At 44.0% G+C, this 26,005-nt stretch overlaps 2 protein-coding genes across 3 annotated transcripts in view; both read right to left on the bottom strand.

Annotated features, from left to right (window-relative positions):
• The window catches only part of Dp1 (satellite-binding protein 1 Dp1), a 43,623-nt gene extending 43,103 nt beyond the window's left edge, over window positions 1-520 (bottom strand). The window contains exons 1-2 of the mRNA XM_089574515.1: window positions 381-520; window positions 167-241 (exon numbers count right to left, since the gene is read on the bottom strand). The gene's annotated coding sequence lies outside the window, so the exon portion shown is untranslated. The remainder of the gene's footprint in view (window positions 1-166; window positions 242-380) is intronic.
• A 328-nt stretch (window positions 521-848) lies between these two features.
• On the bottom strand, window positions 849-25,702 carry Dd (CTD nuclear envelope phosphatase 1-like protein dullard). Of its 2 annotated transcripts, XR_016289203.1 has the most exons (8): window positions 25,446-25,702; window positions 21,649-21,715; window positions 20,300-20,418; window positions 18,383-18,454; window positions 16,503-16,619; window positions 14,367-14,478; window positions 12,888-13,017; window positions 3,168-3,306 (listed from the first exon to the last, which is right to left on the bottom strand). XR_016289203.1 is itself a non-coding variant. In XM_089574516.1 (7 exons), the coding sequence occupies exons 1-7, from the start codon at window positions 25,542-25,544 to the stop codon at window positions 3,161-3,163; spliced, it is 732 nt and encodes a 243-aa protein (XP_089430642.1). In that variant the 5' UTR covers window positions 25,545-25,701; the 3' UTR covers window positions 849-3,160. The 2 variants fall into 2 exon arrangements, 1 of the variants encoding a protein (XP_089430642.1); XM_089574516.1 differs by lacking the exon at window positions 12,888-13,017 and having other exon boundaries at window positions 849-3,306; window positions 25,446-25,701.
• Between the last annotated feature and the right edge of the window lie 303 nt (window positions 25,703-26,005).

Genomic DNA, 26,005 nt, shown 5'->3' with positions numbered 1-26,005 from the left:
ATCCGTCGACGTGTCATCGACTCGGACGGGGGGCCTCCGGGAAAACGACAACATGACACCACGCGAGGCGGTTTGCACTGATAAAGGTTGCGGACCAGCGGCTCGCCCAAATGCCACTTTTGACCGACAAACGCGCAAAAATACAGCGAAAATTAGGTATCCTTACCGTACTGTATCCGTGAAAGGCCGTCCTGTGAAGAAACTGTTACGCTAGCCGCTCCAGCCTGTCTTCTCCAATTGGCTGCGAAACAAACCGCGGGCGAGAAAAGAACACAAAATCACGCTCGCGTCGAGCTAGGGACACTCCTTAGACAGCCATTTGGCTACGCAAAATGACATATACTCGCAGGCGATCGCCGTGGGCGAGAAAAAATACGTACCCGGGCCGAGAAGACAAAATCTACGTGATGCAGACTTCGTCGGCTGTGCCTGTGCTCGCCTCTCGAGCTACGAGAACGTGAGCAGCAGGAAGCGGCCGCTCCGATTGGCTGCTAGCGCTTCCATGTGGCCGCGGCCAGCCAATGGCGCGCGCGACTCGCAGGTTTTTATCAAATGGAGACCGACGCCCGATAGAGCAGCAGCGCTTTCGTTCTACGTGGTGCTTTCGATGTTCCCCTTCGGTTCGGGTCAGCGAAAAAAATGAGAAAATAAAACAAGGCTAGAAAAGGTGTCGGGACTGCAACGCCCGAAGCTACGCACTTTTTCATCCTTGCCTGCGGGGGGAAGCAGCCTTTGCACCGGTATCCAACTTTCGACGCGGCAAGCCCCGTCCGCAGCCAAGACTTGTTTACAACAGGCACGCTCAAATCAATACGTTCGTGCGCAGCAGACGAATTTCACCAAGGCCGTTTGAAACAATCAAAGCATAGCTCAGTTTATTCACAGTTGTCTCTGTTTCCTTTTTTTTCTGGTTTTTCACTTCCGTTCTTTTGTACAATCACAGGACGTTTGTACAAAAAAAGCTTGAGCTGTACTTAACTCCTCAGAATATATCTAACTTGTGTGTACATTATGTACAAAATATACAATCGGTCATGTGTAGGGTCGTCGAACCCCGCGAGCGTTATTGTAATGCCGGACGCATCAAATAAAATCATACACGTAACATGGCTTTCGAGGTGTCAATCACAGCTGCGTACACGGAGGAAACACTTTCAACAAAGCAAAACTCAACAAGTGATGTGGTGGCTGTGTCAACCACCAGCCCCAAAATGCAGGAAGTCGTTCCTTTAGCATACACTTTAAGAATAACTTAAGTGTGACTTAGGTCATGAGGCAGCGACACAGGTTCAAAATAAATTTGAGGCATGCCGCTGCTCTGAGAAGAACAAAGCTAACCACCTTCTTGTGGGTTAGCAAACCAAAAAATAATGCAGTGTGGCAAGCAACATCTAGTTGCCTACAAAGTGGAGTGATTACAAATTCATATGACGTATAAGATGCAAAACAACTTAATCACTGAAGAACTCCAGCACTGAACTATCTGACAACATGAACATATGAACCAGAAGGAAAAAGAGTTGACATTTTGGTACAGACCTATTCAGTCACTCTGGACAAGTCAAAGAAAAGGTCTAAACTGACGACAGCCGCGTTCACTCCCAACTCATAGTGCACAAAGTCCTTTGGCCAAGACATCATACTCTTGTTGAAATACAAGTCGTATTCTGTTGGCTGGACTTTGCTTCCAGTAGTGTCCACATTTTTAGAAATTTCAAAACAGCAATAAGCAGTTGAAATAACCCCCTCACCTCCTGACACAAGAAAAGGGAGCAGCTAATTGACAAACAAGAGCTGGCAAACAATCGCAAAACACATTGCGCATGCAATGATTTGTTGAGAACGTTTTTTGTCGACGGGGACTACAGCCAACAAGGTAAACAATAATAAAATAAACACAGTGAAGAATGAAGAGGTGTGAATGAATGTGATGGGCTGCATCTACAATAAGACTTAGATGAAAAAAGAAAAAATTTTCTTCGTAGCAACTTCAAGAACTTCATGAGAACATATTTGTACCATGGTGACTCACCATGAAATTACATCAACATCCTGCTGAACCAACAAAGAGGAATAGTGCATCAGAAAAGAAGAACTTTTTTTTTCCAGTTCTGTGTTGAGCTCAACACAACATGACAACATAAAATTCAAATCTCAAGGCTGCTCAGCACCCAATTTTTTCTAAATACGACAACCATCAATAACATGTCAACAAATGTCGACATGAGTCAGAAACAGAGAAAGGAATTCACCTTGAGGCACCAGCATGCCAATCAGCATCTAACAATAATGGTGCACGTGCCATATCAAAGCAAGTGGTGTGTGATGGCACATAGTGTTGTTGTCAATTCACCACATACATCACAACATGGCAATTGGCAATGCATGCCAGCAAACGACCACTACACTGGGCACTCTGCAAATGTTGAACAGAACGAACAACCTAACAAAAGGTCATTATTGAAGCCTCCAGAGTGGCTGCTTAGTCACACTGCCAAAAAAAATAAACAACGTGGTGCCGTGTTGCCACATTCCGCAAGGAACAGGGAGGCACAACACGGCCACACACATTTTGCTGCCTGCATCTTGCAAGCAGAAACTAGATGAGGGACGCACAGAACAACGCGCAAGTGCTTTTTCAACACCTCTGTCTGACAATTATGCCACAATGCACCTCGAGGAGGTCTTGTAGGTGACTCGATCTTGAAGCATCGTCGCGAAGAAACAGGAGCGGCACCAGGAACACGGGGAAGTTGTTTGTCATCTCAAAGGAAAAAAGGAATAAGAACAGACATCAAACAGCTGCTCTGCATGATTCGGAGGTCCCGGACCAACAGCGGCGGGAGTTGGCAACAAGGCCACCACCACTGCAGAGTCGATGTGCTAGCAGTCCCATCAAGACGCTGGTGCGCCACGGCAGCTTGGAAGGGTGTCACCACACCAAGCTTGTCGTCTTTGTGCCTCGAAGAAGCTTCGGAGGCATACGTGGAAACTGCACCCACTGCCGCTGGCTGGGAGACATCAAGTTTGGGCTCCGAGGGATAGGGAAAGAAAGGGAGTGTGGGGAGTCCTCCCTCCCCAACAGGCTGCAGTGGTGTGATGGGGGTCGGCAGAGGTGGAGCCAAGGGATGTGGAAGTGAGGAGGCAGACACAGCCGACGCTACCACATGTTATGAAGGTGAAGATTGCGGCTCAGCACCGAGCGGACGTCACTGGTGAAGCGCAGCGCATCCAGCACGGGCAGCAGGTTGAGCAGCGCCATGTCCCTCGGGTCCGAGAACCATGACTTGATGGGGATGGCATTGTCTGCGCACGTCCACGGGAGGAGAGAAAAGAGGACAAGATATGGACTGAGCACGACAAAGAGAACGGTGTTAACACAGTGTAAAAAAAAAAAAAGACTATGGACATAGAGATCACGCAACACAAGCGCTGTGTCGAGCAATTTTCCTACCCACTGTTTTTTCTTTGCACTGTGTTAAGATGAACAAGCACCAATTTGAAGAGTTTTCCGTTCTTAAAGCAGCAGTGACTAATGACAGCACTGTAAAGGGCATGGGAGCAGGTAAAGAGACTGGAAGAAAGATGCAGGTACCAAATGCGGTAGCTGCACCTTCCTCAGATCTCAACATATCGGTGTCTTCAGTTACACTTAGTAAAACTCAACAGCAGTTGGAAAAACACATCAAGGACACACTGCTCCTGAGTACTCGTTTCCAAATGGTGTCCCACAGACTGCAGCATGAGAGCAGCACACATAAAAGTTGCACAACTGCTCCTACAGAGGCAGCACAGTGCGAAGTAAGGTGAAGCATGGTGATTCACCACAGCAACAGTTCTGGCGAGTAAGTGGCTGACCTCGTGAAGAACATTTATTGTCAATGAAACATATACTCAGGGTGTCTAGTGAAGTATCCACCCAGGCTGCTACAGCGCAGGCTACCAGCCAAAGTTGCCTGAAACATCAGAACATCTCTCTCTCCCCTCATAGCCAGACATAACGACTGCAAGATGAGCAAGTAGCAATGTTTCACACAGAATTTGCTTTCAAAACCAGCCCTCATAAAATCAACGCGAACATTCAGCACATAATACAAAGGTTAAACGTATACCGTTTCATATTTATAGCAGTTCCACTTCCTTTCCTTTCCATTTCCATTTGAAAATGATAAGTGCTAGAATGTTCCAGGAAGTTGTACTACGGTAAATACAAGCTTCTAGCCCACTTCCTATACAAAGATGAGTTTAGTTTATGGGGGTTTAACATCCCAAAGCAACTCAGGCTATAAGGGACGCCGTAGTGAAGGGCTCCGGAAATTTCGACCACTTGGAGTTTTTTAACGAGCACTGACATCGCACAGTACACGGGCCACTGGAATTTCACCTCCATCGAAATTCGACTGCTGCAGCCGGAATCGAACCCGCATCTTTCGGGTCAGCAGCCAAGCGCCATAACCACTGAGCCACCACGGCGGCTCCAAATTAGTTTGTGTACAAACACAAAGTTTGAGAAGGAAACGGCAAATGGTGCCACAAAAACCTGTGTTACGTGATGAACATTGCGGATATGGAATCCTCGAGAGCAGAAGCTTTAGCAAAGAGCAAGGGTAAAGCCTCGGTCTGCTGACCAATGTTATGACAAGGGGACTTGCATTCATCTGGGCAGATGACGATCAGCTGGTGAGTGGACTGATGCTTTCCTCCTGCCACTTGTTCAACTCGTGCTATAATGAACAATGGCAACATACAACCTTTTGGTCTGTTAGTTCTTGCAAATTATGGGAAGGGCAGCACAAAGACTGTTACAGAGCAAGATGTTCAATTAAGACTTTTGCTTTGGCGAGTTGGTTCATTTCTAACAAGGTACGCACTTTAGCGAAGAAGACAGGACATCGGTGCACTGTTTTCCAAGCATTTGAAGCAAGCGGTACACATGTGTCCCGCTGCTTTACAGAGGGATAATTATTAAATGCCTTGGGGATGACTTAGTAACGGTGTTAATTGTAATTACGTAGCAAATATAACAGCTAGCTTGAAATTAAACGCAATTCTGAAATCTACACCAAATGTTACGTATATGTGCCAAATCTGGCTACATTTCATGCATAAGTAAAGAAAATAGTTTCAATCACCTTTATATCTGGGCATAAAAATCTTGATTTTTCTGTCCTGTTCATCAAATAAGTCTCAGCTGACAACACCACAGTGCAGAGCACTCGAGCAGTGTGCAGCAGGCTCGAAAATAACGGGTTTCAAGCAACGCACTCAAACCCAGCTGGTTTCTAAGTTTCTGTTGTTCTACTTTTGAGCAAGTATTACCTCTAGAATCTAACATCTGCAGGTAGGTATTGCACTGTTTGCAGAGCAGTACACACCTCAAATGCTCTACACAAGTCTCACAGCAGCCATACTACCAGAGCTCACTTGGCTATTTTGTGTGAACTTAAGCACTTAAATAAACTGAGGCACTTTGGCAGCAGCCACAAACATAGCCTCTAGGCAAACACCAGAGCTGCCAGTTTTTTTGACACAGAACCATCAGAAGCAGAACAGGCCTAGACATTGCAACCAAAGCAGCGAAGAAGGCCGCCGCGGTGGCTCAGTGGTTACGGTGCTCGGCTGCTGACCCGAAAGACGCGGGTTCGATCCCGGCCGCGGTGGTTGAATTTCTTTGGAGGAGAAATTCTAGAGGCCCGTGTATTGTGCGATGTCAGTGCACGTTAAAGAACCCCAGGTGGTCAAAATTTCCGGAGCCCTCCACTACGGCGTCTCTCATAGCCTTAGTCGCTTTGGGACGTTAAACCTCATAAACCATAAACCATAAAACAAAGCAGCGAAGGAGCAGTTCCACAAAAAAGGGGAAGCACATTAAGAATTCACTTCCCCACAAATGACGTGGGGTTATGAACAGTGCGAGATCCCAACAACATGCAGTTCTTTATCCACCGTGAACAGTGCAATCTTAAGTTTTAAGCACAACTCCTTATGATACAATCAAAGCGAGCAGTTTTAACACGTTTAACACAAGCACGAATTTTCCTGACCTAAGAAAAGTGCTGTGCATTCCGCATCCTCCCTCATTTCACAAGACGCCCATTTTACAAGAAGGTTTAGAGAAAATGTAAATTACGTCAGAAGCGCATTGTTACATTGATGCCACAGTGGCACAGTGACCACCTTCGTCTGCTAATGTTACATACGAAAGTAAAAGCTACCGCTCAATAATATTTTGTATATTCTGCAATTCCATCATATTGAAATAAATGTTTTACAACCATTCCTCATCTCTGCACTGCGTTTTGACCACAAGGGTCTCTGTGGGAGGGGGGGGGGGGGGCACTGCGGTGAAACATGGCTCCCCCTAATGGAGGACCCTGCGCACACCTATGCTGACAACACAACATATAAATACTCAAGCATAAGCTTTCTTGGTGCTTTAGCGTGAAATAATCTTGTGCGAAGCCTCGGAGTCACTCGGGTAAGTTCGGAGGAGCGTCACGCAAACTGCAGCCTATGGGAGGAAGCTCAGGTAAATTCGGAGGAGTGTCACACCAGCTGTAGCCACTGGCAGGGTGACCTTGATGGTGACCTTGAGTGACCTTGGTCAAACATAGCATAGCAACAGTCCATGCAGATATGAAAAAAATATTGCTGCGACTAGGTTTCGAACCCGTGGCGGCGCAAAAGAGATACACTTCACTGGCCGCTGCATGAGAGCACTATACTATCGCTGCAGCCGATCACGCCTTGTGTTAAACTGCAGTACACTCTCGCGCTGTGCATTGCAGTCACCATCTTCATCAACTTCCATCTGCGGCGCGAACAGATCAGGTCAGCTTAACCTCGATCAGAGCTTAACCTGAGTCATGTCGTCGCCAGAAGTGCCGACGACCCAGCAAAGCAAAACCATGAGCCAACCAGGCTAAGCACATGCTTTCACATGTCTACTCAGTTCATCTACGTTAAAACCCTGCCATTTTTTAACAACATTCTGAAACTCCTCAGAGCTGAAAAAAGTTCTCTGCCACAAACAATAACAAAACCTGCTCCTTTGTTTTTCAAGTCACATTTTATACTCTTAAGTTTCAAGCTGAAGAAGTTCACCAATATCTCTGTGAATGCATCGGAGTCTCAAAATGTCTGTGCTCGCAGATCTAACATCAATGACTACACCACCAACAGCATGTGTAAGCATGGAAAGAGCCAGTGCGTGGCCATTTCCACTTCGTTCTTTCATCTGAAAACAAACAGTAAATTGTGTGGGCTAACATTTCGAAGCGACCCATGGGCTATGAGGGACGCTGTAGCGGAGGTCTCCAGATGAATTTAGACCACCTGTAGTTCTTCAACATGCACTGACATCGCTGAATTTTTTATGATACGCCTTTGTGACTGCATTTCCATGCTGTGCAGTTGCAGTACAAATGTCGTCCAGGGCAAACAGCGTAAAAAAGCGAAAGAACAATGCTGTCACAGTTCACAGCAACAGTGACAGCCAAAGTTACTTAGTGGTGACCACGATGACCAAATGAAAAGACAAGAAGGGACAATTCAAGAGTGCACTGGCCAAAAGTGTCTGTTCCTGCAACTGCTTGCCGAATGGTATAAAGACACGCCTTGACAAAAAAGTAAATAAATACTGCAATGCACTGAACATTGATCTATGCTGAAGTGCAGCAAAGACAGCTTTCATGGTGTTTTGTTTTTATTACTTGACCAATAAGAGCAGCTCATATATTCGGCTTGGTGACATGTTTTCTGGCTGAGATTTGGAGCTGGCACTGGATCTGAACCCTCCGAGTTAAAAGACCAAAAGGGCCAGTCAAAGGTCCCATTCAGTTCACAAAGTTTTCAGTGTTTCATCACCAAAAAGCTTTCCACTGCTGTGAAACAAGGAAGTCAACAGACCCAAAGTAAAAGGAAAACTACGATGTGTACTTATCCGGTTACAGCACAAAGCTAACTCTTCACACATTACAGCCACACAGGCAACAACCAGACAAGGAAACATTTCACTTGCCACCTACTATGAATCCATCTAACAAACAAATCAGCTAAACTAGTTTCATTTCCTTTCCAGTGAAAAAAAAAAAGGCACATGCATGTGCTTCAGGCAGATATACTTTGCTCACAAGCACATGCAGCAGTAAATATGACCCTCCTGATACAGCTTGGCACATGAATGCCAGTCCTCTGCAGTGCGGTAAGCCATACAAAATAGGACTTTCAACTAGCCCTCAAGTTTTCGTGCGTCTTCATGCAGCATCAAGGTTTGCATCACAAGAGTCCTTGACAGAAGGGCGGAAAATTTTCCATGGCACGGCAACACTAACAGTCAGCTAGACTTCTCGATCTTGTACATAACAGAGAGAAAAATAGTACACATTAACAAGAATATGTAAAGACAACCATGTGGTCAGCAAACAGATTAGTTCCAGTAATAGCTGAGTTAGGGATTCCATGCAACTATGCCCACTTAAACACGGCTAAGGTACAAGGCCAACTGATCATCATCATCATCATCAGCCTGACTACACCCACTGCAGGGCAAAGGCCTCTCCCATGTCTCTCCAATTAACCCTGTCCTTTGTCAGTTGCCGCCATTGTATCCCCGCAAATTTCTTAATCTCATCTGCCCACCTAACTTTCTGCTGTCCCCTGCTACGTTTGCTTTCTCTTGGAATCCACTCCGTTACCCTTAAGGACCAGTGGTTATCTTGCCTTCGCATTACATGCCCTGCCCAAGCCCATTTCTTCCTCTTGGTTTCAACTAAGATGGCATTAACCCGCGTTTGTTCCCTCACCCACTCCGCCCGCTTTCGATCTCTTAACGTTACACCTATCATTTTCCTTTCCATAGCTCGCTGCGTTGTTCTTAACTTAAGCTGAACCCTCTTTGTTAGCCTCCACGTTTCTGCCCCATAGGTGAGTACCGGTAGGATACAGCTGTTGTATACTTTTCTCTTCAGGGATATTGGTAAGCTACCATTCATGATCTGAGAGAACCTGCCATATGCGCTCCACCCCATTCTTATTCTTCTAGTTATTTCCCTCTCATGATCCGGATCTGCGGTCACTACCTGCCCTAAGTAGACATATTCTCTTACTACTTCCAGCACCTCGCTACCAATGGCGAACTGCTGTTCCCTTGCTAGACTGTTGAACATTACTTTGGTTTTCTACATGTTAATTCTTAGCCCCACCGTTCTGCTCTGCCTGTCTAACTGATTGATCATGCTTTGCAGTTCTTGTCCTGAGTGGCTTAGCAAGGCAATGTCATCAGCAAATCGCAAATTACTCAGGTATTCTCCATTAATTCTTATCCCCAACTGTTCCCATTCCAGTCCCCGGAATACAGAGTGCTGATTCAGGCTAGTTGGTTCATGGCTACAAGGAACGACGGCAGCGCAACGAAAAAAAAAAGTCAGCACTTGTGTCTGTCCATTTTTTCGTTGTACTGCGATCGTTCTTTTTTGCATGAGGCTACTTTTGGAACGCTACTTTTGGGCTATTTTTGAGAACATTCAATTATTCAAAATTTTTGTTGAACCCTTTGAGGGTTGAATTTTTTTTGAAAGAAAACTTTCCCAGATAGTAAAATCACTTTATTGCATATTCTGAATGTAAAACATGTACAAAATCAGAGTCTGAAGAGTCACCACTGCCGGTGTCAAGAGAAGGGGCAGTGCATTCGGCCATATCGCTGCTTTGCCATGCATCTGAAGAACTCGAAGGAAACTCAGTAAATAAGGACAGCGAGAATACCTTGTGAGCATTGGTAATAAACAAGCTAAGAGCAGCGGCAATAAAGACGGAAATCAACTTCCGCGGCCCCTGCGATAATAATAAAAATCAAGTTTCGCATGCCTCCGCTGCGATCACATGGCGAAACCGAAACCGCGAAAGGGCGTTGCCAGAGACCGCGCAATACGCTGAAGCTAGAAATCAGTTCTGCTTATCTCCGCAAGAAGGTAGCACAATGAAATTTCAAACGCTCCTTGCAAGTCCTAGAAGGTGGCAGCACCTCGCAGTGAGCATGCGCGAAAGTTCAAATGGAGGGTTGAAACCGTACCTGTACGTCAAAGACCTTGCGGGACGGAAAGCCGCCACCGTGCATATACAGCAAAATCCCTCGAAGTGTTAGTAAAAATGCCGAATAATTCATTCCTGAATGAATCACAAAAAAACTATGTATCTAATTAACACTGTTACAAAGAAACAAAGTTGTACCCTCTGTGCACCCCAAGAAACCTAGGTATTAGAACACTAGTTATTGTTCTTAATTTTTGAGTATAAAATTGTATTAGCACTTTCTTACCATTTATGTCTTTTTTGTTTATGTTTAATGATTGAAACGCTTAAAAAAGTGCCACGAGACGTTCGGAGCACAATATAAGAGATGAGCTACAAGTATGGTGGATTTTAACTATCCTGGAGATTGGTTTACGAGATTTGTAGTTATTCCCAATTTTCTTTCGTGTTTTTCCCAAAACACGCTTTTATGCCATTCCATCTTACGTGAGCAATCCTGCAATCCTAACTTTATCCCTGTATTAGATATTTCATTGAAACTTTGTACACATTATTTCTTATAACCTATGTGTGCAATAAACCAATATAAGCAAAAACACGCAATTTGTTTTCTTATTTCTGCAATTTTTCTCAAAAGATGCTTATATGAAAACCATTGTTTTCGATCATTCGAGTATTAAACAATGACAATTGATGGTATAATTATTTTGGTTCATTGCACAGCTCCCATTTTCATGTGCATAACAGCAAAGGCAATTTGACTAGCCATGTACTATATTAATGTTATGACTGCCGGCGTCAGATGTACAGTCGAGCCCATTTTTATAAAACGTGACGGTCATGCGGACTGTGTTAGTTGTATCTCAGGTTCATAGTAAGTGGACTTCTCAAGTTACAGCCATAACTACAAAGTAGGACATATGTGGTGTTAATTTGCGAAGATGTATCCTTTATGCCCGTCTGATTCTTCAAACTAGGTCCTATAATGGTGCTTTCCAAAATATCCGACCTTAGATATCCGGGGCCTTTGCAATCGACAAGCTGTCTGAAGGGGGTAATATAACTAATTGCAGTGGAAGTGCTCTCGCCGACTGATGGTAGGTCGTTTATGAGCGCTGATGAGTTATTCACAAGAAATGCAGGGCTGCTGCCTAGTACTTCTCATCTGCCCGCAGCTGTAGTGGAACTCCTCTGGTGTAAATGGCGTCAGCATTGTAGTTGCACATACTGTAACCATAAACACCCAGTTTTATTTGCAAGCCGCCACGATGGCTCAGTGCTTATGGTGCTTGGCCATTGAACCAAAGACGAGGTCTAATCCTCGCCATGGAAGTTGCATCTCAATGGAGGCGAAATGCTAGAGGCCCATGTGCGGTGTGATGTCAGTGCAGGTTAAATAACCGCAGGTGGTTGAAATTATCGGGATTCCTCCACTATGGCGTCCCCCATAGTCTGAGTCGCTTTGGGACATTAAACGCCATAAAACCAAACCAAACCAGTTTCACTTGCTGGTCAATGAGAAGGTTACACAGGTGGGCCCAGCAGTAGACACCATTGACAATAGCCCCCTCTGTGGTCATGCGACCCAGGTGGCATGGACCATGTCAGATTTTGAGAGGGTGCTCTTGTGCGGTGGTGTTGTGTAGCGTTCGGTTTTACGGAACAAAAGCAGCTAAGTCTAGCATGTGCCGGACACAAGGATGTTTATATCTCTTTTTGTGATAAAGAAGTCAAACGGTTTAAAATGGAACAGCTTGTTTCAAACCACTTCTTTTTTTAGGAATGCAAAAGCACCCCAAAAATCAACAAGTGTGTTTTCTCCGAAGAGCAAGCTATACTCTGTAACATACATAGCAGTCAACGATGCCAAAGCTAGAGTGGCTGTTCGTGCAAGCTAAGTCCACGCCCAGAAAGTAATTCACCATAAAACCAAAGAAAATATGGGCATATTTCATTACGACAAATCTCAAGTAACGTGACTGGTGGCAAGCTCCTGCACTTTGTTTTGCCACTTGTCATATTTTCGTCCTGTGACTCATCAAGACTTCAGGAAATAAGAATGACACGTGGCGACACGATACATGGCTGGCAGGGCGAATCCCACTGACTACATCCATGCATAAAAAGTAGTTTGCAAGCTTATAGCCAGAGGCCCCAAACACTGAGCTCCTCACAGCTTCATAAGCGATTCCCAATGCTAGCACTTCATTAGCGCTCTTTGTTTTCGTTCAAACACTCACAGAGGCTTCAAGAAGAACGAATGATATGTGGCGGAGTAATACAATGTTGCGGGCGCACTCCTTCCGCAGACTCCGCAGCGTTGACTGCTATGTATGAAACTAAGTATAGGATGGAAAAGGATGTGTTAGTCATAAAACTGAGTAAATTATTTTTTTCCACAGTTTCTCGCTTTTCGCACATCACAACAGCATGTTGTTCCCTGTGACAACTTCTCCGTATACTCTGCACATAAATCTGGGTTTGTCTCGTTCCTCGGGTATAAATTAGTAGTGTGTGAAATGATGTTAAATGCAAAGGTGGCAAAGAATCACTAAAAAAGCGTTGTTGCAGTGTAAACAACTTCCACTCGATAGGAAGAGCTTTACTTGGTATAGTTTGTAGTTTGCTTCAGCCTCCCATGCAGTCTGCCATGCGGCTCCCAGCTTACTGTGCACCAACTTTATGCAATCTTTATGGCGCATGTATGCTTGTTTTTTTTTTTTTTTACCGCTGTAGGGGTGGTGGGGAGGGGCGCACAGCACTAAGTGCAGTGTTTACAACGTGTCAGTGTGTGCATTGCCCCGTCAATTCACAGCGCCGAGGCCCCCCCCTCTCCTACTGATGCCACTGCTCACCAGCAGATCTTCTGAAGGGTGTAAGGTTCACAGCCCTGCCATCTGGTATTGTCACTGTTGATGGCCTGGAGGCCTGTCAGTCAGTGTTGTTGGCCTGGAAGCCTGCCACACCACGACGATATGCAGTCGTCTGAAGAGTTAACATCATCGTTCAAAACCATTACCACGTGCCGACAAGCTGGCTTATCATCAGTGCCCAGTGGGCAAGCCTTCATGAAAGCAACAGCAGCAAGGTATGAACAATATGGACCACGCATTCCTCCTCGTGTACCTAGTCTGCACTCACCTCATAACTGAGATTTCCATCACTCAAGCAAGACCCCCCCCCCCCCTCCCTCAAAAAAAAGAAAAGAAAACACTTATTTTGTTCAGATTCAAGTCAGACAATATCCCACTTTTCGTCCATCATGGTGCCAGTCTACCTTTGGATAGGCCAAGGAAACAAATCCTATTCAAATAAATGCAGGACTTTTTGTATTAAGTACCATATTTTTTAACTCGTTCCGGGCTCTCAGCGAGGCAACATGCCAAACTCAGCTTGCCTAAGCCAACTCAGAAGAAGGGAGTCAGAGTTGCTGCTTGACCTTTGCATTATAGCTGAGAATTTTCTCTAGCTTGGGTGTTGAAATGATTCATCTGCTCTTACCCATCATTTTGCATATCTGCATGAAGCTCAGATGCTCAGGCATCTCAGCCAGGGAGAAAGTTTACAGTGCTGATTCAGTGTGCTGTTCTCAATGCACGTGGTGCACACCTTATGAGAAGCCATCTTCAGCATCTAGTATTGCAGGTACGATTTAACTTAAAGCAACAGACAGAAGAACGCTTCCAGAACATTATGATGCATTAACATTGCAGGCATGTTTAAACTCTGAGCTAAACACGCAGAAGAACATTTCCACAGCGTTAGGATACATGAACATACTGATGTCAAAACCTGAACTGCACCTGGCAAGGGAAGCACGAGTAACGCGCAGCCAAGCGTGTGCACTGAACAAACTTTGAGGTGAACCTCCACTACTGCTCATTCAAAGGATGCCTGCCCAGTTTCTTTCACTAGCAGAACATCCCAAAGGCAGAGAAAGCTTGCAGAATGGACAGAGAGCTGCAGCTTTGGCCACAGCAGGACAGGGGGAGCCACATAGTGATTGCAGTTTTGCCAGTCCATGAGGCTTTTATTTTATGTCACACACCAACAAACAGTCACGCACAGCTCCCGCAAGCCAAAGTACAGAAAAGAAATACAAAGAAGGTCTGGAACATGCCAACACATGTTATGTCCCCCCCCTCGTTTGCCGAAGGCTTTTGTATTATTCTCAGAAGGCCACAACGAGGAAATATGTATGCAAGGCAGAGTTAAATGCATCTCGGAGATAAGCATACAAATGTCATCTCCAATTTGTGGTAGATATTTGTTGCCATCTTCAAAGCATACACAGAATCTAACGGGGAAGTCATGACAGCAACAGCAGCACCCACCTGGGTAGGACCGATAGGCACCGGGAGAGTTGTCCAAGATGAAGATGCTTGACAGATCTTGCGTGATGGCGGAGAGATCTTTGGTGTAGCTTCCATAATCCAGCGTACAATGCTGAAAAGGACAAGGGGAGAACAAATCCATAATGCAGCACCGCTGCCCTAAAATTCATGCCTAATAAAATGCAGAGTTTTACTGGCCATTTCCAGTGACTGCACACCACTGGCAAGAAGTGAAGGGGGCTAAGAATGCAAAGCTACACACATGAAACGAGATATAGAAGGGTTCGGGGACTCGTGACATAGTGCTGGTTGTCGCCATCTGTCTTGACCCTTGCCTTTCTGTATATAAAGCTAGGAAGCTACGAATAAAGAAAAAACGTCTTGCCAAACCAACAGGTCCAGCAATTTCACAGACAATATAAATTAAGCCGGAAAACAGACAATGCAAATGTAAAGAGCATGAATCATGCTGACATGCACTTTGCTGCACACTGACAGATGCGAGATGCTAAATCCACACATGACAAAGATGTGACTGGTCACTGAGCACTGGTTGTGCAATGCAACAAGCTTCCGTCTGGGCCATCTGTGTTTCTCAACATGCACAACTTACATTTGTTGCACATCCTCAACACGCCTAGCCAATGCAACAAGGCGTCAAACTTAGTACAGCCAGCAGTTTCCACACTTCATCATGACAGAAGGTGAAGTCGCATCAGGCCAGGGACAAAGCTGCAGCTAGTGGATCAATGGCAGAACAACAGAAACAGCACCTGGCTCTGCTACAGGCATGTAAACTTCAGAAAAATATAAGACTAAACAGCCCAGTGAATCTTTCTGTCCACTTCACTGTAAATCAAGCCGAATTTCTGGCACACCCAACATAAGCACACAGGCTTGCAGAAACGAGCGCTGAAAACTTTTGCCCTGCTGCGTACAGCATTACAACTAGGCAAGCTTCACTATGAAGCAGCCAAATTGCTATGATTTCTACCAAATATCCAGCGCATATATTTATTAAATATTTTCCAGTCTAAAGTCGCACCGATACATAAGTCGCAACCCTATGGAAATGGCAGGCAGTTGTTCCCACAAAAAAACCACACACAAGTCACACCATCGTATAAGATGCACCTGTTCATATGGTAAGCGCTATAAAACATGCTGAGAATCCCTTCTTTACGTAGTGTGATGAAAATACACACTTTCGGCAGCTGCCGTACACAGACGATTCTCGAGCTCTAGTCAGATTGCCTTCCGCTTGCAGTCGGTTGTTGCACGATGACGTGATTTTAATATAAGATAATGTTTTGATAATATCTCCAGCTTTTCCTCTTTTACACTTTGAGTTTCTTTTCAAATATAGTCAGCGGTCATGGCAAGAGACAATGTGCAGCAGTGCGTCATTTTTCGACGGATATAGGCCGCACTGTTGAATAATACCAAATCTCTGTGATATTACCAGTTGCAAAATTTCCCATAAGGTTCATGTATCAAAAAACGGCAGTCTGAGTGGGCCAAAATTTGGGTGTTTTTATAAACTGCTGTGATGCTCGTGTGATGTGTTCAAATCTCAAACTTCGAGATTGTTGAAATGCACAACCAACTGGCAACAAAATCAATAAAACAGATGCACTAACACAACAGTCAGAGAGAAGAAAAAAAAAGGTAAAAGAAGCAAAAAATAAAACACCCTTCAGAAGATAATGGCAACATAAGGCGCTCCCAGATGGCACCACCATCTGTAAGCACCAGGAAAGCGGCCCAATGACTGGTCATTTTTTGAAGCAGAGTTTTCCAACTGGTACAGTCTAAGAGCTCTGCTATAAGAAACACTAACAAAAATTCAGAAAAAAAAAACACCACTTAGGTACACACCAGCAAATATGGGACCTGCTGCATGGCTTCTCAATGGACCAAAAGAAATGCTACAACAGAACTATCAATCAATTGTGCAAAGTCAAGCACGAACATACCAGACAAATTCAGTGCTATTTTACTGCTGTACCTCTTCACCTCCGGCCCTCTCCTACCTGCCATTGTGCCAGGGTGCATATGTAAACACATGAAAGATCCTGTGTAGCCTGCTGAATTGAACACTACTCACTTGGCAAGTCATTTTTGAACAGCACTTACCTGGCGATAGTAGCGCTTCCTGAGGATTCCGCGATTGTTGTCGAGCTTGTCAGCCACAGCGGCACCGTAGATCTCCATGCTGGCCGTGAACACTACCAGGTCATACCACTGGCTCACCTGCAATGCGCGTAACAACCGATCATGCAACAACCATCACAGAAGAAAACATAGGCACAAAGGTAAATAGCAGGCCTTTCTTCGTCAATGGAAGCAAAGTTTTGTCATCACACAGAGCAGCGGTATACATGTAAACTAGTACCTCCAAATCCCGCACTTTCACAATAAAATGCAGGTGAGGCACCTATGGATGAAGAGATCTTTTCATACTTCCCTCATTCCTCTGTGTTAAAGCCAGACTGATTAGCTCATATACAACTGACTTCAGAGTTCCTAGTCCCTAACACAAGCACTGAGGGATGAACTTCAGGGTAGATTTTCGATACAACGAAAAGTTGCCTACACCAAGTGGCAATGATTTACGATCACATAGTTTGCTTAGACAGCACTCAGTTCAGATAGCAAGCCATGGCTGACATTTCCTTGGCAATCTCAATACAAAGTGTTCAACATGCAAAAAGCTAAGCTTGGTGCTGTGATGGTAATGTGATCAGTAGAGTAACAAAAGAAACCTAGGCAATTACTTGAAGAAATATCATCGCTGCCCCAAACAACACACATGATGAAATTAGTTTCTCTTTTTTCTTTTTGTTCTGCGTGAAAAACCAGGTTTTCTTATAGACTCCCAAATACCCACTGACTAGACCCTGACATAATTCAGAAAAATTTCTCATATCTACAAAAAGGAAAGACATGGCCAAGTTTTAAAAATGTCTACTATGGACAAGAAATCAACTTGCAGTGTAACAACGACAATTGTTCTGCAAGGCGGATGCAGTACCATCACTGAGCGTGCAATTGCTGTTGGATTAAAATTATCATTGATTGCTGGTAAAAAGGCCTTAGTGTTGTACAAATAAACACCATTTCAGTTGACTATTTCTCACAATTTCTACATCCTGATGAGTTAGTGCTTTAAAAACCTTGAGCCACACTTAGACAATGCAGCAATTCATACAAAAACAGAGCCCAAGTGTTTACGAAAAGTGAAACAAAATAGTAAGCCAAGGTATTGCTGCATGAATGTTTGCTGACAATTTCACCTAAGCATATCAGTATACCGTGGTTATGTCTTACTTGAGCAGAATAACAGAATATATAAACAATGCTTGAGGAATGCAACAGGGATCTTCGGCCCCATCTTCGAGATACATATATCAAAACTCAGGGCCAGTTGCAAGAGTTCTGACAATTCCTTTCACACTAAAAACACTTTGAATGAAGGCCATGCAAGTACAAAAGAGCTTGTGCCAGATATAGGGGCATTCGAAGTTAAGTTTCACTTTCAAAGAGGAGAAGGACTGAAAACAATTGCTTCGTCTAAAACTACCACAAGTTAGAATCTGCTGTTGGTGTTTGGGCCACTGTGGTGCTATGATGTGCTGCCTTCAGTAACAGCGTGCCTTCAGTAACAAACACTTAACTGCCCAGATCTGTACAAACGCTGTTCAAGTTTGGATTTCACTGATATATACTTGTGCAGAGACAGACAATACACATGAAAGACACGCATTCTCAGTAGGTACACCTAAGCCCTGCTGCCAGTTATAGACTGGCTAAGTCACACACATGAACACGACAGATAAAGCAGCAACTAAACCAAAGGGTTCAACAGTAGCAGGTAAGATTAACTGCAAACAACTAGTACAGAAACAAGCAGGAGTATGGATGCAACTGTGGCCACCATTACCACATTGACCTATACACTCATATTTCTATTCTCCACACTGTGCGTAAGCAGGACATGTAAGAAAGAGACTTACAATGTCAAGGAAGTAGTCAACGTGTGGGCGCTTGTGAACGAAGAAACGAACTGGATGGCGGTCTATTGTGACCTGTGGGCAAATAGCAAAAAAACCGGACAAGGAAAATAAGCTTAACAGGAGAAAAATAACTTGCCAGTTAATTGGGCACTGATATACAGAACTACACAAAGCAGGGACATTCAAAATATGTGGCAAGCAAGGCATGGGTGACATAGATATTACAAATATGAATTAGTTGCATTGTGGTGGGTTTTATGGCATATAGGCAGCTAACGCTATCATGCACCAGACGCATTTAAAAACCTAAAAATACAGAACAAATCAACAAGGGAATTTTCACCTCAGAGCAACCCTGGATGAAAAAGGATTTGTCTATAGTAAAACACAGTAAAATTTTTTTTCCCTTAGTGTCCTTGAGTTTTCTGCACAATAATGAGACATGGTTTACTGTGTGTGTGGTTTACAAAGAATATGTAAATGGGGAATGTTGTACATAGTGTATATTGCCACCCTACCCCTATTCTTTCTTCTATTGCCCTACCCCTATCCTTTCTCCTATCGTTGCCCCCCTTTCTTTCCCTCTCCCAGTCCTCTCCCTGTCCTTTTATTCCCGCTAGCCGCAGCTCAGGTGCTTAAGACTTCCATGGCAGATGCCACGGATAGCAGCATCTTTTACTTCCATTTTTATTTTTATTAATAATAACTAGCCACTAACAACAACAACAACAACAACATACATTCTACAACCCACAAAGATGACAACTAGTCTGTGCTTCATACTGGCAAGGGATGTGTTCTTCTGAAAAAAGCAACGAGCGTAAATTTTCAGTGTGCCTCTGCACAGCATTACAACTTACAACGCTGAAGGCGCATAAGCTGGAGCACCAAGGTTCCAGACAATGACCTCTGCTCGTGTTTGCATGGATGCCCCCCATGGCCTCTCTTAAACACTAAAGCTAAAAATTAAAGCTCAGTAACCTCAAATATGGTGCCTCAGATCATTAATATGCACTTGGCAGACAATGCTACAAGAGAATGTGAAAATAAAGGTCCAGTAAACAAGTGCTAGGGAAAACAACAAGGAAGTTCGCAAAGTTATGAGGTCCGCGGTATAATTTCATATCCACGGAATTCTCTAAAATGCATTTTTGCATTTTCCGACTGAGATAGGATGACCAGCACGTGTTCAAGACAGCAAATGGCAACAAATATGAAGCACAACCCGTACCCTAGTACTTATGCTTGGCTGCGGCTAGCTTAGCAGTTAGCCTCCCAGTCTTGAAAGGTGTGTAAGGTAGTGCGCAGCAACGCCTCAAAATGCAGAACTGCTCTACTTAACCAATCTCATCTGTACACCATCTCACCACTCCCCTGGCTTCCCCAGTTTGTTTGAGTGCAACTCCTACAGGATAGCCAGCTTGATGTGGCATGCATTGTGCCACGGTTATAACCGTGCCACGGTTATAACCGTGCCACGGTTTAACGGTTATAACTGAATTGAGAAAGTTGAATTCTGCGTTTTCATAGCTTTTTTTTTTTTTTCAGTTTAAACTAAAAAACCGAACTTCTAGTCAAGGCACTGGTACACAAAAATACTGCAAGCATGTTTCCCCTCAATGGTCTCCTTACCAAATCTCTGAAATCTGACTTGAAAATTATTTCCCCTCTCCTTTCACACAATGTCATTTTGATAAGGCATAAATTCATGCAGTAAAACTTCATTCTTGTTGACTTTACACAACCAAGTCAGTGGGAAGCATGAGGGGCCACAAAAAAAAAAAAAAAAAAACAGCCTAGCAGGAAATCGAAAGACACACTGAAAAAAGTAGAGGCCCAACAGAAACATTACAGAGCACCTTTAAAGGTCAGCAGAGACATCTGGGGAAGACAGAAGAGAACAAGAAATACAGTAACCTTTAGGACAAAGTCAGGCGGTGTCCCCGGCTTGACCATTTGTCTGATGACACCGTCATGGTGTGAATGAATCAGCGTTTCGTCCAAATCGAGGACTAGTATCTTCCGCCTCACCAAGCCTGGGTACAGAAAGTGAGTAATAAAATAGCTTCAGGTGAAAGCAAGGAACATCAATTGGATCAACTGTTATGTATACTTGAATGAATGAATGAATGAATGAATGAATGAATGAATGAATGAATGAATGAATGAATGAATGAATGAAAGCAAGAACTGCTGCCAATAAACAATCAAAACCAAGAAGGCTATGCTATGCTGTCTTCCATTAATCCAACATTGATTACAAACATCAAATTTCTGATTGCGTGCAAAGTATGACAGTAGTTCAACCACTTTCAATGTGCAGGTGCCGTCAGAAATAAATGGAAGGCAATATTAACGAAAAAAATTTAATCATTACCCCCTAATTCATGCACTCTTGAATAGATATGTTCAACCATGTGCAGCCTAACTGTGACTGTGAGAATTGCACTGTGAACCAATAAATATGGACCACTGTGCTTTAGATTTAACGAAATTAAATTTTTTCGAAAAAGTCGCCTTGCATTTACTTTACACTTTAGACAGCCGCCTTTTGATGGGCATTATATCATTATCATCACAACTCCGATAAAAGTTCCTTATTCTTACTCTGCTAAAAAATTGTACAGATTTAAACCTTTACTGCATCACCTCTACTGACACACTACAGGTGCTTCTTAACCTGACAAAATAAGCACCCAATTTTGCTGTCTATGGCTGGATACCATAAAGCTTACTAAATAAATAATATGTAAATTTATAGCCAAATTATAGCCAAAACTTCACAGTCAAAGTACTGTTTTACAAACAAGGAATCCAAGACCCCCTCCTCTGAAAAAGCAACCACCACAAGTTGTACACGATAGAGTACTGAATTAAAGAGCTCCTCCACAATACCCAAGAGCCCTTCCCAGACTTTCTGACCCCTGCTACTTAAAACCTTATTCAACAATATACAGTCCAAGTAGTTCGCTTATAAGCCGTGTAGTGGGGCTCTTAATGTAGCACCTGTGGAAGTCAATTTTCGAAGAGGTGAGGATGACAGTTCCTCTACATTCAAGAGACTTGGAACAAAGCAGAGCAAGCCACAAAGCATGGTCCAGGAGCAAACTTCCTGGACTCTTAACTTTCGACAAGGGCTGAAGAAAATATATGAAGGCTAACTACTTAGCAGCATCATAGATGCCACACAACATTTCTGCACATAATTTTGCATATTGTGTTGGCACCCAAGCCAGTACAACTGAAAGACAAGACACGATACTCACTGAGTCTATGCTTGGACAGCGGCGAAAGGGGTAGAACGTCATACTTGATTGTCTGATGTTGTATGACCTGGAAGAGTGGATGCGATCAGTACACAGCTCACAAATCACAAAAGTATGCTGAGCTAAAGAAAATGAATCGAACTACGGTAGATCTGTGTCAAAGCTTGCAAGGCATTCCTCCTTGAAATGCTCACAGCTTCCACCTTCATATGGCATCACATGCATTGACGATGACACACTATCGCTAAGCTGCTCCAATTAGATCAGGTTGATATCGCACTGGCAAAAACTAGAGCTACTATGTTGTAACTAGCGAAGACTATGAAATGCAGAAAATACAACAGCCCAAAGGAAAACATAATATGAAATGCTGCTTATACATAAGTGTATGTTGTGCAAAGAAAGAATAATGCTTCTTTAGTTACTGAACTTGGGCACCAATCTAACAGGGGCTTTAACAATATGTGTGGTCAAATCGTCACCTTCTATGCTCAGAACGTTCAAATCCTGCACACAGAACAAACTTTCACACAAGTGAAAAAGCAACTGTCAATCAGCTGCAGTTCTTTGGGCAACCTGTAGTAAGTGAAGGAGACAATCAGCACATGCTGTTTTGGTACAACACATGCTTGCATGCTTTATCAATAGGCAGTGTGCTTGCTGGCAGTGCAAATAAGTGGACACGCTATCAGCAAGGCACGCTTATCAACAATACAACATGTGCAAGCCTGCACCCTATCACACAACTGGACAACCCACGCAAGCCAGCATGCCATTGCATCAACATGACAAGCGTTGTCTCTTGTCAGTAACAACACACAAACTACACAGCTGGCTTCTGCTGCATGAAGTACTTTTTGCAAAGCACACTGGAGGCAGGTGACTGCCAATCTGTTTTGGTGCATTGAGGCAAAAAAAAAAAACGATACTGCGGAGACTATCCACTTTGTTGGCGAAACTGCAGTTAAAAGGAGGGTCCAAAAATGCTCTCAGCTAACAGTACTTCTCTGACAGCAAAAACCAAGAAAGGAAACCTCCCACGCCGCTCCAGCTTTAAATTAAACTGTACACTGATAAAACTGCATACCGATGCCTGCAGTTTAGGCTGTTGCTTAACGACTGAATTAGAGCAAAATAAATCATTACAACACTGCCATCAGTTTTACAGCAAATGCAGCACCAAATTCCTGGGCTGAGGGAAACGGATGTGGCCTTGTCACTTTTACACACAAGTATACACAATGACACATTTCGAACCCAATGGCCAGACTGTTCGGCAGGCAGACCTTTGAAGTTTTTAAGTTATGGCATAAAAATCAAAAATGTTCATAGTGATAAAGATCCTGCATTAATAATAATAACAGTGAGAAGACTGCAACCATACCCTGAAATACTGCCATTGCAACATTGCTAATAATTCACACTTTAGAAAGGTGTTTATCTGCTCGTTTTCTTTGTAATTGGCCCGTTTGACAGTGGATGGTCATGGATCAGATGACAAGTAATTCATTCGCACTGCAGGATCATCGGGCTGCAGGGATCTCCTCTGTATTTACAGCTGACACAAGCTTTGTTTCAGGCTGCAAAAATGCTCAGCTGGGTTTGGAGACATTCAACCAAATACACAACCGTAAAAGAACGCACTGACTACGTGCCACAGCTGTTCATTGGCAGGATGCAAACAGCCAGTGAGCGGAGCAAGTGACGCTCCTTTGTTTCCTGTTTGCCATGCATAATCAACTCTTTGAGGCACCATGCACACAACTGCGTGCTGAACGAACTTCCTACTTTTTCCAACTGTGGGCTACACCTAGCAGTGATTTCTTTGTTTCATGTGAGCTTAGCATCCTTCATGTCGCACATAGGGAGGTTCTTTATTCCAACTAGTGAACACAGCAAATTATATTTCACAAAGCAGTGAACTTGGTAGCATGCCCTCCCCCATTTTCATACAGAAAGATTTTGCAACCAGTATTGATTTCAATTTTTTTACTGAATTGCTGGCATCACGTGCATCTTCTAAATAGAGATAGATTCCACGATCTCTCAGGTAATGATCCAACAAATCTTGGCTTTTCAATGTCATAATTTTCAGCCACTATGACACTATGTACGAAACTTCGTACACGACAATAAAAGTTGACTATCAGTGTTATGCATTGGAAAACTAACGAATTGGCTTCAATAAGGTGGTAACACTTAGATATACTATTTAGGCACAAAAATTCTTGTCATCAAATGCACCATAAATCAACCATACATTTCAATATTTTAGAGCTGAGCTCACAATTCCTTTAGCATTTTTTTCTTCCCATATACAGAACAGTAACAACCAACACCAGTAGTACAATGGAAGCCCCAGTATTAAAAAATTCACCTGCAGTCGCACTGAGGCGACCACAAAACATGCTTCTGCCCACAAGATTCCACTACATTTTTTTTTGGCCTGTGTATATCAAGCACAGCACAGCAGCTACCTAAGACAAATAGTGTTTGCACACTCCTTTATGACAAGCAAGATACATACAGTACAAGCATAAAGCCGGCAAGTGATGAACAAAGACAAATGCGAAAGCTAAAGCACGAGGTTAATGTTTTTATCATACCTGCCTAACAATTCCGCGTCACCGGAACCGATAATTAAACATCCGCCCACATCGATATATCAAGCTGCACAGCTCCACATGCTACCCAGGTATATTAAATTACACATATTTCCATGTTTCCATTATTTTGTATCAGCGGTGACTTAAAACTACATTCGTTTTAGATACTGTTACACAAAATATTGCACCGAGTTAAATACCACATGCATGTCTGCGGTTGCGGAACTCATGAGTTCTCGGAAGGCCTCTTATCAGTGCCCTACTGTTGATACCAACCCACAAACGAACTGAGGACGCTACGCCATCGAGAAGATATACAATTTCACCTTCACAGCTCGACCTACTGTCCCAAGAACATCGCTGCTCAGACGAGCATCATGCTCGGAAATTAAAAATTCTTCTTCCTTCTCTCCGGCGCGCCAGTGCACAGCGCGGCAAGCTTGCAGAATCTCCGGTAAACGGAATAAACGCTAGTTTGAAGTCAGCTGCAGAAACTACATTCAAGACGCTAAAAACTTGATCACAGCATGAATGTTGCACTGCTTCGTTCATATGAAACAGCCCGCAACAACAAAGCGTCTGATCCGATACGCTGCAATTCCTTCCAATATTCCTAGCAGTACCGTGCAGTGAGCCACAGAGGCGATTACGAGAAAGAGATGAACGAAGCCGAGCATGATGAAGCATGGGACTGCTACTGGCGGGAAGATGTTGCGACAAAGGCAAGACTGAAAGGGCCATAGTCGATCGGATGCACTTTCTTTTTTTCGGGTGAGAAATCAATGACAAGGGCATCGCGGCAAATCGAGCGGAAAAAGAAAAAGCTCTTCTTTTTTTTTTCCCCACCCGGCACAGCGAACCGCCGTCTTAAGCCACAACGAATGCATATGAACAGCAGGCTACTTCAGCTGAAGAAGACAAATCGCACGGCAAGTAATTTTTTCTTCTTTTTTTTCAGCGCCACAGCGGATGTAAAGGCCAAGGAGGCAACGCATGAAAGACACCGTCTCTTCACACGGTGGTACCGTCTAAACACAAAGGTTGGTTTTACGACCTTGCGTCAACAGGTCGATTGCCGCTGGCATCGGCTCCGAGCGCGAGCTGCGGCACAGTAACCAACGGAAGCCAACAGTACAGCTGGCGACGTTTGAATGAATAAATTCGTTGGGCCAGTGCTCCAACAGTACTCACCGCTCGAACCTGTTTTCTAACAACATAACATATAAAACTCCATATCTTCGAAGCCACTAGGAGGAAGGCGCGAAGTCCCATTTGCAACTGTTTCAACATTGGTAGAAGTTTGATGAGCACCCACGAATGCACAAATAAAAAAAAAGGTGCGCGGCTATCCGAAACTTTAATTTACTTTTAGCGGACCTTCCAAATCTCTCGGTTCGAGGCCGCCATGATACCGACCACGAGACTCGCCGACTGCGCAAGTGTTTGCGCATCGCTACCGCAACCCTGTCTAGCGGCCGAAAGCGAAAGCAGTGAAAGCAGCAATGTGCTCTCTCCCGACCCTCTCTTCGCCGTCGTTTCTTCAGGATGATTCAAGAAAGCACTTTTGGCGTGACGCAGCGCTATGCTCCGAAAACCTGCAGTGGCCTGGCTACGCTGTTCTCTGCCTCCCATTCCTTTCATTCACCTTTTCGCTCGGGGTTGTTTTCGGCTTCCCCGACCGCCCACGACTTACCTTTAAATAACCGCTTGCCACAACGCTCTCGCGGGCTTCAAGGCTTTCTTTGTCTTAA

The sequence above is a fragment of the Amblyomma mixtum genome, chromosome 2, assembly GCF_055824585.1.
Source record: "Amblyomma mixtum isolate Tamu chromosome 2, ASM5582458v1, whole genome shotgun sequence".
Classification (NCBI taxonomy): domain Eukaryota; kingdom Metazoa; phylum Arthropoda; class Arachnida; order Ixodida; family Ixodidae; genus Amblyomma; species Amblyomma mixtum.
Note: the sequence above shows the minus strand (reverse complement) of the source record. Positions and strands in the feature narration are given on the sequence as shown.

What these genes read in the sequence shown, in the direction of transcription:
- Dd (XM_089574516.1), bottom strand. Translation starts at nt 25,544, where the DNA reads ATGTTGAAACAGTTGCAAATGGGACTTCGCGCCTTCCTCCTAGTGGCT. An exon ending in CGCCTGACTTTGTCCTAAAG is followed by an intron (nt 18,455 to 20,299) that starts GTTACTGTATTT and finishes ATTTGCCCACAG; the next exon opens with GTCACAATAGACCGCCATCC. An exon ending in TGCCTATCGGTCCTACCCAG is followed by an intron (nt 3,307 to 14,366) that starts GTGGGTGCTGCT and finishes GGACGTGCGCAG; the next exon opens with ACAATGCCATCCCCATCAAG.